At 42.0% G+C, this 9,853-nt stretch overlaps 6 protein-coding genes and 1 non-coding gene across 7 annotated transcripts; 4 read left to right on the top strand and 3 right to left on the bottom strand.

The window, feature by feature from the left end:
• The first annotated feature begins 217 nt into the window (after positions 1–217).
• CWH41 (Cwh41p) lies at positions 218–2,854 on the top strand. The gene has a single exon (XM_018856305.1). The coding sequence runs from the start codon at positions 265–267 to the stop codon at positions 2,767–2,769; it is 2,505 nt and encodes an 834-aa protein (XP_018709805.1). The 5' UTR covers positions 218–264; the 3' UTR covers positions 2,770–2,854.
• A 145-nt stretch (positions 2,855–2,999) lies between these two features.
• On the top strand, positions 3,000–4,211 carry METBIDRAFT_46864 (glucose-induced degradation complex subunit; the record flags this gene model as incomplete). The annotated part of the gene is made up of 1 exon (XM_018858093.1): positions 3,000–4,211. The coding sequence occupies one exon, from the start codon at positions 3,000–3,002 to the stop codon at positions 4,209–4,211; it is 1,212 nt and encodes a 403-aa protein (XP_018709806.1).
• Positions 4,212–4,264: 53 nt separating this feature from the next.
• METBIDRAFT_47095 (uncharacterized protein) lies at positions 4,265–4,942 on the bottom strand (the record flags this gene model as incomplete). Its single annotated transcript, XM_018858125.1, has 1 exon — positions 4,265–4,942. The coding sequence occupies one exon, from the start codon at positions 4,940–4,942 to the stop codon at positions 4,265–4,267; it is 678 nt and encodes a 225-aa protein (XP_018709807.1).
• Positions 4,943–5,880: 938 nt separating this feature from the next.
• METBIDRAFT_22105 (uncharacterized protein) lies at positions 5,881–6,120 on the bottom strand (the record flags this gene model as incomplete). Its single annotated transcript, XM_018855138.1, has 1 exon — positions 5,881–6,120. A coding segment is annotated over one exon (240 nt), but the record flags the coding sequence as incomplete, so codon positions are not given.
• Positions 6,121–6,760: 640 nt separating this feature from the next.
• On the top strand, positions 6,761–7,972 carry METBIDRAFT_13577 (uncharacterized protein; the record flags this gene model as incomplete). Its single annotated transcript, XM_018854392.1, has 1 exon — positions 6,761–7,972. The coding sequence occupies one exon, from the start codon at positions 6,761–6,763 to the stop codon at positions 7,970–7,972; it is 1,212 nt and encodes a 403-aa protein (XP_018709809.1).
• Positions 7,973–8,360: 388 nt separating this feature from the next.
• METBIDRAFT_46473 (uncharacterized protein) lies at positions 8,361–8,987 on the top strand (the record flags this gene model as incomplete). The annotated part of the gene is made up of 1 exon (XM_018858045.1): positions 8,361–8,987. The coding sequence occupies one exon, from the start codon at positions 8,361–8,363 to the stop codon at positions 8,985–8,987; it is 627 nt and encodes a 208-aa protein (XP_018709810.1).
• A 754-nt stretch (positions 8,988–9,741) lies between these two features.
• On the bottom strand, positions 9,742–9,813 carry METBIDRAFT_t229. The gene has a single exon. It is a non-coding gene; the product is annotated as a tRNA-Glu (tRNA).
• Positions 9,814–9,853: the final 40 nt, after the last annotated feature.

Here is a 9,853-nt window from a genome sequence, read left to right on the forward strand (position 1 = left end):
AACCTCAATAAATACATTTGTTTGTCCATATTTTTTCTTCTGAAACCCAGCAATGGGTTTTAAAACTCTGCTGTTTAATAGGCGTGCCGTAAACACGTAATGTGGTTTTCAAACAATGGATCTTTTTGGAACGTATATCTTTTACATCCACTATATTGTTTACTTGCTAGTTTCTCAGATAAGTAGCACTGCCTCACTGCGTGTACTACACATACTACACGGATTCACATACTTTACGTGTGCAAGTTTATCTCGCTCCACATCATGAATAAGTATTCATATTCGATATGGGCAACTTGGCTCATGCTTATGCTGATCGTAATCAGCGAGAAGGCTTCATTCGAATTTGACCTTGACAATGTAAGTCCATTCTCAGATAACTCCACGGAACAAACATACCAAAGAATATCTGACGATTCGCTTCTATGGGGCCCATATAGATCAGGAATATACCTTGGAATCCGCCCTCGTATACCTAAGTCACTAATGTCTGGTCTTTTGTGGTTCAATGTTGACTCTCATCGTGGAATTCTGTCAATAAGACATGCATATGAGCAAGGTCATAACCTTGCAAAAGCCAACTGGGTTAATTTTGACCCTCGGATAGGTGGCAGACAATTTATTTCTGATAATGAATGTCATATCAATATCACGATTGACTTCGTGAAGAGCAATGATGGCAAGAATTGGGGAGTCAAGGTGCACTCTGTGCCGCATGAAGGATTTGAACATCTCTCTACATCTTTCGTCTGGTACTCTGGCCTAGAGGGAGAGGAGCATGATGATGCTTCGAAGGAAATTGTTCCTTCCGGCTTTTTGAAACTTGACAATCCGCATGATGCTCGTGGATATGACACTGTTAATTTGTCAGGCTTCTCGAAAGAATTGGGTCTTTTTGAAATACTGATCAATGACGGTGGCAAAGGCGTAAGCAACGTCCACCCCACCCGGAAGAATCTTCCAATACCCGAACTAGATACATCTCGTGCTCATCATATGAGTCTTCGTGTGCCAGATGGACATGTCTGGCAGGGCTCTGACATATTCATTACCTTATTGCAAGACTCTATCAAAGACTTGGCGGACAAATTTGGAGAAAAAGCTTCGAAAATTCCACCCCACCAGGGCCTCATCGCAAGAAACTTGCTAAACTACGAGGGAAACATGCATTTCATTCAAAAGGTTTATCAAGGTGCTTGTGAGTTTGATATCACCTATAACGCGGCTAAAGTGAGCCCTTCTGAAGCCATCACATTCTCTAATATCAAAGGTCGTATCCATGGTGTGATGCAGAAGCTAGACAGAAAATTTGAAAAACATTTTCCACTTGGGGCATGCTCAGGAAAAGAAAAAGAGTTCGCAAAAGAGCTTCTCTCAGGGCTTTTAGGAGGACTTTCATACTTCCATGGAGATCACATGGTCGATAGAACTACATCTTTAGATGATGATGATCTCCCTGTGAACATCAACGGAGAAGTGCACCTTCCAAAACTCGTGGGAACGCGTGAAGGTCCTTTTGAGTTGTTCTCGCTCGTGCCCTCGAGGCCGTTCTTTCCTAGGGGTTTCTACTGGGATGAGGGGTTTCATTTGCTTCCCATACTTGAATTTGACTCTGATCTAGCTCTTGAGATTATTAAGTCGTGGTTTGAGTTGGTCGATGAAGAGGGGTGGATTGCTAGGGAGCAAATTCTTGGTGATGAAGCGAGATCAAGAGTTCCACCCGAATTTGTTGTTCAAAGCAGTGCTGTGGTCAACCCTCCCACAATTATGTTAGCTTTCACGGAACTTCTTGAGAGAGCACAAAAAACGGAACTTCAACAGCACGTTGATGATCTTGAAGGCGACGTTCAAAAAGGAAGTCCTGGCCTGATATTGGTGAATGACCCATTGCTACTCATAGAATTTACCCAGAAGATTTACCCAAAACTAAAACTCCACTATGATAGCTTTCGCAAATCCCAACAAGGCGAGGTTGATGAATTCAATCGAGGATCGAATAAAGAAATATACCGTTGGAGGGGGAGAACCTCGACACATAGCTTGGCCTCTGGACTTGATGATTATCCCAGGGTGCTCCCCATAGATGTCGCAGAGCTCAATGTTGATCTTCTATGCTGGGTTGGAGTGATGACCCGCTCCATCAAGAAAGTCGCTGAGGTATTAGACATCAAAGAAGACGTTGAGAATTACGCACAAATTGAAAACAACATCATGGAAAACATAGACAAATTTCACTGGTCGGAACATGATAAGACCTATTGTGACGCTTCTGTCGACGACGACGATGAGCATATTTTTGCCTGTTTTAAAGGTTATATTTCGCTTTTCCCTTTCTTGACTAAATTTGTACCCGCAGAGAGTGTTGATAAATTGGAACATATTGTTGACTTGCTAGCGGATCCCAATGAACTCTGGACGGAGTTCGGTATACGCTCTCTTTCAAAGTCGAGCGAATACTACCGCACTGCCGAAAACTATTGGAGGTCTCCTATCTGGATGAACATTAACTACCTAGTTCTCGAGAGTTTGGCGCATTACAATGACGTCTCTGATAATTATTTGTCCGAAGATCTCAGAAGTAAAATTAACAAAGTCTACACTAGTCTTCGGAAGAACCTCATAAATACAGTTCAGCTGGAATGGGAAAGGACCGGTTTTGTCTGGGAACAATACGATGACCAAACGGGCTCGGCAAGAGGAGCTAAAAACTTTATGGGCTGGTCCAGCTTGGTGCTTCTCATGATGTCCATGCCATCTTCCCTAAACTAATTGACAAAATTTTAGACATAGGCTGGACTAGGAATAAATGAAGATACAATTAGTTTTTAATAGCTCAAAATACAGATACTTCTTCTAATTATGTTGTGCTCCTTGCTTTTTGGGGTCTAGTTTTTCCCCCTGCACCCCGGTTTTTATGTGGCGCTTTCTGCACAACACAGGATGCGGGATTCTGATAAACTGACTCGAGAACTACCCCGAAGTTACATTCACCCCACAAAATGCAGCAAGATACTCCATGTAAATCCCATGGCATCCCCAATAGATACAATCTGTTCAGATTTTCTCAAAGCGAACCAGAGAAAAAGGTTGCTAAAAAAACCAGGTTAAAAGAGAAAATCAATAACGTAATCCTTGAATACTTGGTGCAAGAGGGCTACCAATCAGCTGCGTTGAAATTGGCCGAAGAAGCTTCCATATCTAAACCAAATAGCGAATTGAGCTCCGGAGAAGGCTATGAACTTCTAGAACTGGATTACCCACAAATTCCTTCGGATGTATCAAAGGGCTTGTCAAACCCTGGCCAGTCATTCACAGCCTTTCAAGGAAAGGGGCCCGAGATAGGTTACGTCAGAGGATTTTCGTCCATTGAAATAAGAAGACAGCTAAAATTTTTAATCTTGAGAGGAGATATATCCCAGGCAATTAGAGTGATAAGCGCATGTTATCCAACAATATTGGATGCAAACAACTTGCTTCTATTTAAGCTTCTAAGGCTAAATTTGGTCGAGATGATACGCAGCCACAAAAGCACATCCGACCGCCCCCTGTCGGAAAATCATTTATCAATTGACGAGGATTCTGAAAAAAAGTTTTTGAACGATATCTTGACCTTCGTGAGGGAAAACTTGCTAAACAAAGTTACCCATTCTATGGATTTATTGAGGCAGTTGGAGGTGACCATGAGCTTACTCTGTTTTGATTTTGATCACAAGAAACCTTCTAATCAAATAACAGAGTTGCCTGAAGAATTGCGTAAGTTGCTCGATTTGTCTCACAGAAACGAGTGCTACCGTGCTGTCAATAAGGTTATTCTTGATCTAGATAGGACGGTCCAATCCGATGTTCTGTATCGTGGGGTCTCCCTTGAAGCCGTTAGTCTCTCGCTGACCCAAGTCGACGGACTTGCACAAAACTATGAGGATGTTGACGACCTGGACTCGAGTGATATTGAACTAAATCCCGGCCTTGATGTGGTGAGCTCCATTCAAAGCATGATTTCTTCTGTTCCGGAAACGTCTACCCAGGCTGAACCAGTAGTAGCTGCCACGGATGAAGATTGCAAATCGTCTTCTGAAGAAGCATATTCGCATTCTAAGTTAGAAGAAATAGCCAAGTTGTGGCTTGCTACGGAGCTGATTCTATTCCTTGATAACTTAATCCCCAAAAAACGCTACTTGCAAGATAGCACTGGTGGAAACCAACGCCTTTAATAAGTCCGAATTGACTACAGAGCTCAATTCAGTTGCAGCCTTGCCATACAACTTTAGATAAGAATAATACTGTCGATGATGTTCCCTGTCTCAATATGAACTTTACTCAAATAAGCTCTGTTGCTGTCGGGTTCGACCTCTTGCGTCTTGTTGTTGAAAACCAAAACATCATTGGGATTGACATCTTTTCTTTCCAGGTAGAACTTTTCGTGTATCGACGAGCGAAGAAATGTATCAAGTACTTTTTCACGAAGGTGCTCGATTGTGGATCCAAGCTCTGGGTCTGGGTTGTTTTCGAAGTCTTCGGGACTAAACTCAAAGTGATACTTCACAAATTTATTAAGTTCAAAAATTTCATTTCCTTTTTCGTTGAGCGTTTTCCAGTTGAGAATATTGAAGGGGGACTCTCTCTTGAGCTGGTAGTACACTCGGACTTTCTCCATATCACTTTTCTTCACGACGTTTAACCGCACGTAGACATGAGCACAATGAACAGGAACTTCTTTGAAAATGTCTTTGGCATGATATTCCCACAAGCCAATATATATTCCCGACCAGTAAAGAACTTCGTACCAGAAAAGAACAACGAACATGAGAAATAAGCACTCTGTAATCGATTTTGAAATGCAATTCTGTATGAGAGTCTTTGTGAAAGAGTGTTGAGATAACAATCTCACAAACTCGGCGTCTGCCTTTGCCACATACGGATATAATGTTTGCAATGCATTCATTGGGTTTGAATTTGTGAGTTACATCAATAAGACGGAGATCGGCTGATTTTGAGAGCGAGTGCGCATTGCGGAGGAACCCGCGATAAGAAGTATTTCATGCCACTTAATCCAGCAAAACATTTGACAAAACATCTTCGATTCAGTGGTGATGTGAACACATTTTCTTATGCAGTGGTAAACTCGAACTTCAAATATGAGGGGATATCGCTATGGAATTGTCTACAGACTATAAAATTTGGAGGACATCTGTTTGATGTCGAAACAGCTCGAAGTATACCCTTTTACCTAGTTGCGTCCAAGAATAGTCGTATAAAAAGGGCACATGATTCCTATACGACGATTTTCAAAATTCTGTTTCGCCACAAAAGGTTCTGACACAGATCCTCCTGAAGTTTGGTACTCTTATTTGAAAGAGTGAACACCTTGCAGCCGATTGATAGATTGTGTGTGAGCCCGTTATCTAGCGCATGTTTCATTCATGGAGGTTGAATCTCGCAAAAGCAAAATATGCGGAGCATAGTCTTGCTAGCAAGGTTGCATTATTGTTGAATAGAGTGGAAGCTTCAATGATGGTAGCAAGGGTGATGGCAAGAATAGTAGGAAAAATTGAAGGCTGTATTCAAGGAAAGACTTTGCCTCATATTTTCACGGATTTTGAATTGAACACTGAAATCTTGCAACAGTGCTTATCAGAAGACAACGTACAAAGACTCCGATGGAGGCTCCACATTGAACGATGAGTGCGAAACAGAAACTTCTTTCATAAGTTGTATCTTCTTATCCAACGGCCATAGATAAGGTAGCGACTTGTCATTTTCCTCCGTGCCAGTTGTGGGCAGGTTTGGCGAAGCATCAGAAGTGGGAACACCCGTGTCGTCGTCAATGCTTTGTAAACCAGTTGCAGTCGCAAATATATCAGCACTCTGAGAAGTTGACAAGGTGTTCTTGTTATTGTAGTTTTCGGTCGACCCCTTGGAAAGGAAGGTTGAAACGTCAATGAGGTTGTCGCTTAAATCGTTTACTATCACGGAAAGTTCATTTTGGCGCTGCTGCTGCTTCAAAAGATTTTCATGGAGGTCTTCGTTAGAATAGAGATTGTTGTTTCCGAGCAACGAAGAGCGCTCATTGTAATCTTCGCCATCGTTGTTGAAGCCAAGGCAAGAAAAGCAAACACCCATAGTTGCCTTCTGAGAAGAACACTAAAGGGGCGGCGATAGAATCTAGACACCGCGAGTACAGTCACAATCACGTGATCGGCATCTGCCTGCAAGGTCTTGAAATGTCGGCATCATGTTTTGGAGACTTTCGAAGAGGACGAGCGGGATTTAGTATCTCCATTGAAGGAAAGGGCTAAGTATGTGCTCGAGGATGCTGTGAAATTCATTTTTTGTTTCACACATAGTGAAGCAATAATGAAGTATTTGTTGTGAATTGTACTGCTCGAGATAGTGGTTATGGTGCGAAAAGAATCTTCAAAAGATCAAGCGAGGACGATAAGCGGCGCAGGCTTTTTTCAAGTCTTTGAGCCTGGCCCATTTCCAAGAATCCAGTAAACGCTTATTTCTTTTGCAAATTCACATGATTTGGTAACAAATGGTCTTTTTGGCCAGTTATTCTTATACGTGAATCTCAATTCGCAAGGTTGTCTGATAAGGCTGATGCCGTTTGCGCACAGTGGTTATCGCATGCGCCGGCCAATTTGCATATCTCAGAAACAGAAAAAAATACATGTGGTTGCGAGATGTGTAAACTGGCTATGTATTTCTCCTAAGAACATCCTCTTTTCTCATCAGCCAAAACCCACATTCTGTAATCGATATGGAATCTTTTCTTTCCTTTCCGCCAGAGATTCAAACACACGTGCTATGCTTCTTATCACAGCGCGAGCTTACCTTTCTTTTCGACCTTGAGTGCCTCTTCAAGAGCCTGTCAGTTCAAAAACTAACAAGAACAAACTTTACTGGGAATGAACTAGGATCATTGGAGCAGCAAGCATTGTTTGCTATGTTTCACCGAAAGCCATTACTCTTGAGCAATGAATTTGCCAGCAAGTCCATGCCCTTGTGTCATTTGAGAGCTCTTATTGATTTGGGTGTACACATTACACCGTCTGAGGTCAACATTCATGTTCACGACTTCACGGATTATGATGGATCGTTTTCCATTTGGGATTGCTTTTCGCCATCTTTGTTTCAATTCTTGCTGCGCCTTTCATCTAACATCAATGTTGAGCTAGTAGTTTGGGAAGATATTCCTCTTGATCCAGACATCATGAGGGCCTGGTTTAAACCACTCATTGAGCACGGAATAGCACTTTCCAGTTGTAAAATCAGGCATCTGTCAGTATTTGGCTTGGCGTCTCCGAGACCGACTGAGGTTTCTAGTGAGCATAGAATTGTCAAGGACATTGGCACAATCAAGCCTATGAGCCTATACCTTAATTTCTTGGGCCCCTTCGAGGCATTTCGCTCTTTGGCATCTACGGGTCTGTGTATCAGTTTAGACAATATCCGATGTCTTGACTTGTCTTACAATCAACTTTCGGATATGGAGTTCCGATCACTAAGACTCCCGGGAAGCTTGGAGGAGCTCAATTTGTCTAACAATTCAATGAGTGTGTTTGATAGCGAGAGTTTTCCTTTCGAAGAATTGCCCTTGTTGAAAAGTCTCGACCTTTCAAATAACAACATAATGCGCCTAGACATTTGCCAACCGAGAGCAGATGTGAGCTCCTCGGTAAAAAGACTCAACCTTTCAGGAAACTTCTTGTGCAAATACTCACAGCTCTTCTCAGGTCACATTTTTGCCAATCTTGAAGAGCTAGACTTATCCCACAATCTTATCAGTCAGGTATCGACGTTTTCGATGTCAATGAAAAGTGTTAATCTCGCAGGAAATTATATCACCACACAACCGGGTGCTTACGCCTTATATTTTCCCAAAAGCCTCGAAATATTAGGGATTGACCAGCTTCTAGTGAGAGACTTGCACGAAGCAAATGGAATGAATAATGCAGCCCATAAGTTATGAGTGCGGTTTTAGCGAGGGTGTTACTAAAGAGTGTGCTATACCACCTAAATGAGTGTGCACTTGCACGCGACTTTGATATAATTACTAGTTAAAAAAACAAAAAGCAAAATAAAAATAGAAGAAATAATGGCATAGTCGTAGTCTCAAATACGACCGCGACTTGACATCCAAAGAGTCTCCGACGATTGATCATGTTTTGTTAAAAAATCAGGAGAGCGGAGCAAACTAGCGCGATCACTCAGCTATTTAATTCGTAGCCAACCCCTTCTCAGAACTATATATCACCCTTCATCTATTCTTTTAGACCAAAGCGGAGTACCAAATCCCATAAAGCACCATCCACAAATTTTGCTCGGTCTTACAAACAATCTTGCCTCAACGACAAAAAATGTCGAAATCCCTCGCCTTATTTGCTTTCGAGTCTCTAGTATCAGAGCTAGAGTCATCTAAACGTATGACACTAGCGGAAGTCGAGAAGCGAACAAAATCGGAGACTGCGTTGTATCCACAAAATGCTCCCTTGTTTGTAACGTGGAACAAGGATGGAAATCTTAGAGGATGTATCGGGACGTTTCTGAACACGCCGGTTGAGGCAGGAGTTGCTCAATATGCGCTAATCAGTGCCTTCGAAGATACGAGATTTGCGCCAATAAAGTTTAGTGAACTTCCTTCGCTATCTGTCGGCATTACACTTTTAGACAATTTCGAGGAGGTTCTTGATCCTCAAGACTGGGTGATTGGAAAACATGGACTAAAAGTGCTGTTCACGGACCAAGGGCGCCGCTACCTGGGGACATTCTTACCCCTGGTTGCAGTGGAACAGGAATGGACTTCAAATGATACTCTTTGGAACCTATTGAGAAAATCTGGCTCGAAAAGTGTTTCCCCTGCTGAAACAACTGACTTTTACGCGTCTGCTATTGCTGCTGGCACTATGCGATTAGTAAGGTACGAAGGTTTAAAGTGCAGTGCATCATATCATGAATATAAGTGTGCCATGAGTCAGAGGCCTTAGAGATAAGTACTGATTATCGTATTTGATGGGTTGACTCGATGGTTCAGGTGAAAGGACTAGGATCTTGCCCTTAGCTCAAAAAACTAAAAGGTACTTTAACTCGATAGGGAAAGAAGCATGACACGAGATAACCATTCAGAATGACAATCCCGCCGCTTTTATATCTGGGAACCAAAACAATTGCCAGAAATTACTTCTCATATGTACCGTTGCTTAATCCATGTGAAGCGGTGCCTGCTGTGATGATTAATGCCCAAATTATAAGAGAAAGACGACATTTCTGTGAACATTCTTCAATTATGTAAAGTGATTGCGAACTGATCCGAGACAATTACTGATTCAAGGGTTTGGAGGATTTATAAAATTTCTAACACTCTAGTCCATTTTTCGTCTGATCGGAGACACAGGACTACAGAATAAAAACCATATGAATAAGCTTCCAAAAAACGTGCCTTTTGTCTGAGCTCGGCCCGGTCCTTTCCTCTATTGACGGCTTATATGATCCTGTTGGCAAGCGTGTATTGGGATTTACGTCTCCGTTATCAAAAGACGATGTGTCTCTCGTCAAACACTCACAAATTATGGGTATAATATATCATGTCCTATTTAAATTTGAGTACTTATTGCATCATTACTTGACAGGAATAATCTATCTCCTGAGGTTAGGTACTTTTACAGGCGGTGTTCCTTTTACGTGAAAAAAAAAATTCATCGCGCAAAAAAACTGCTGGCAACAGCCGAATCAAAAAGTAACCTCCAAAACGGGGAATCGAACCCCGATCTCGACGGTGAGAGCGTCGTGTGATAGCCATTACACTATTTCGGACCTTGATTTTCAAATACTCGTGAATTGATAAAACAAATCA

This window comes from Metschnikowia bicuspidata (assembly GCF_001664035.1).
Source record: "Metschnikowia bicuspidata var. bicuspidata NRRL YB-4993 chromosome Unknown METBIscaffold_7, whole genome shotgun sequence".
NCBI lineage: Eukaryota > Fungi > Ascomycota > Pichiomycetes > Serinales > Metschnikowiaceae > Metschnikowia > Metschnikowia bicuspidata.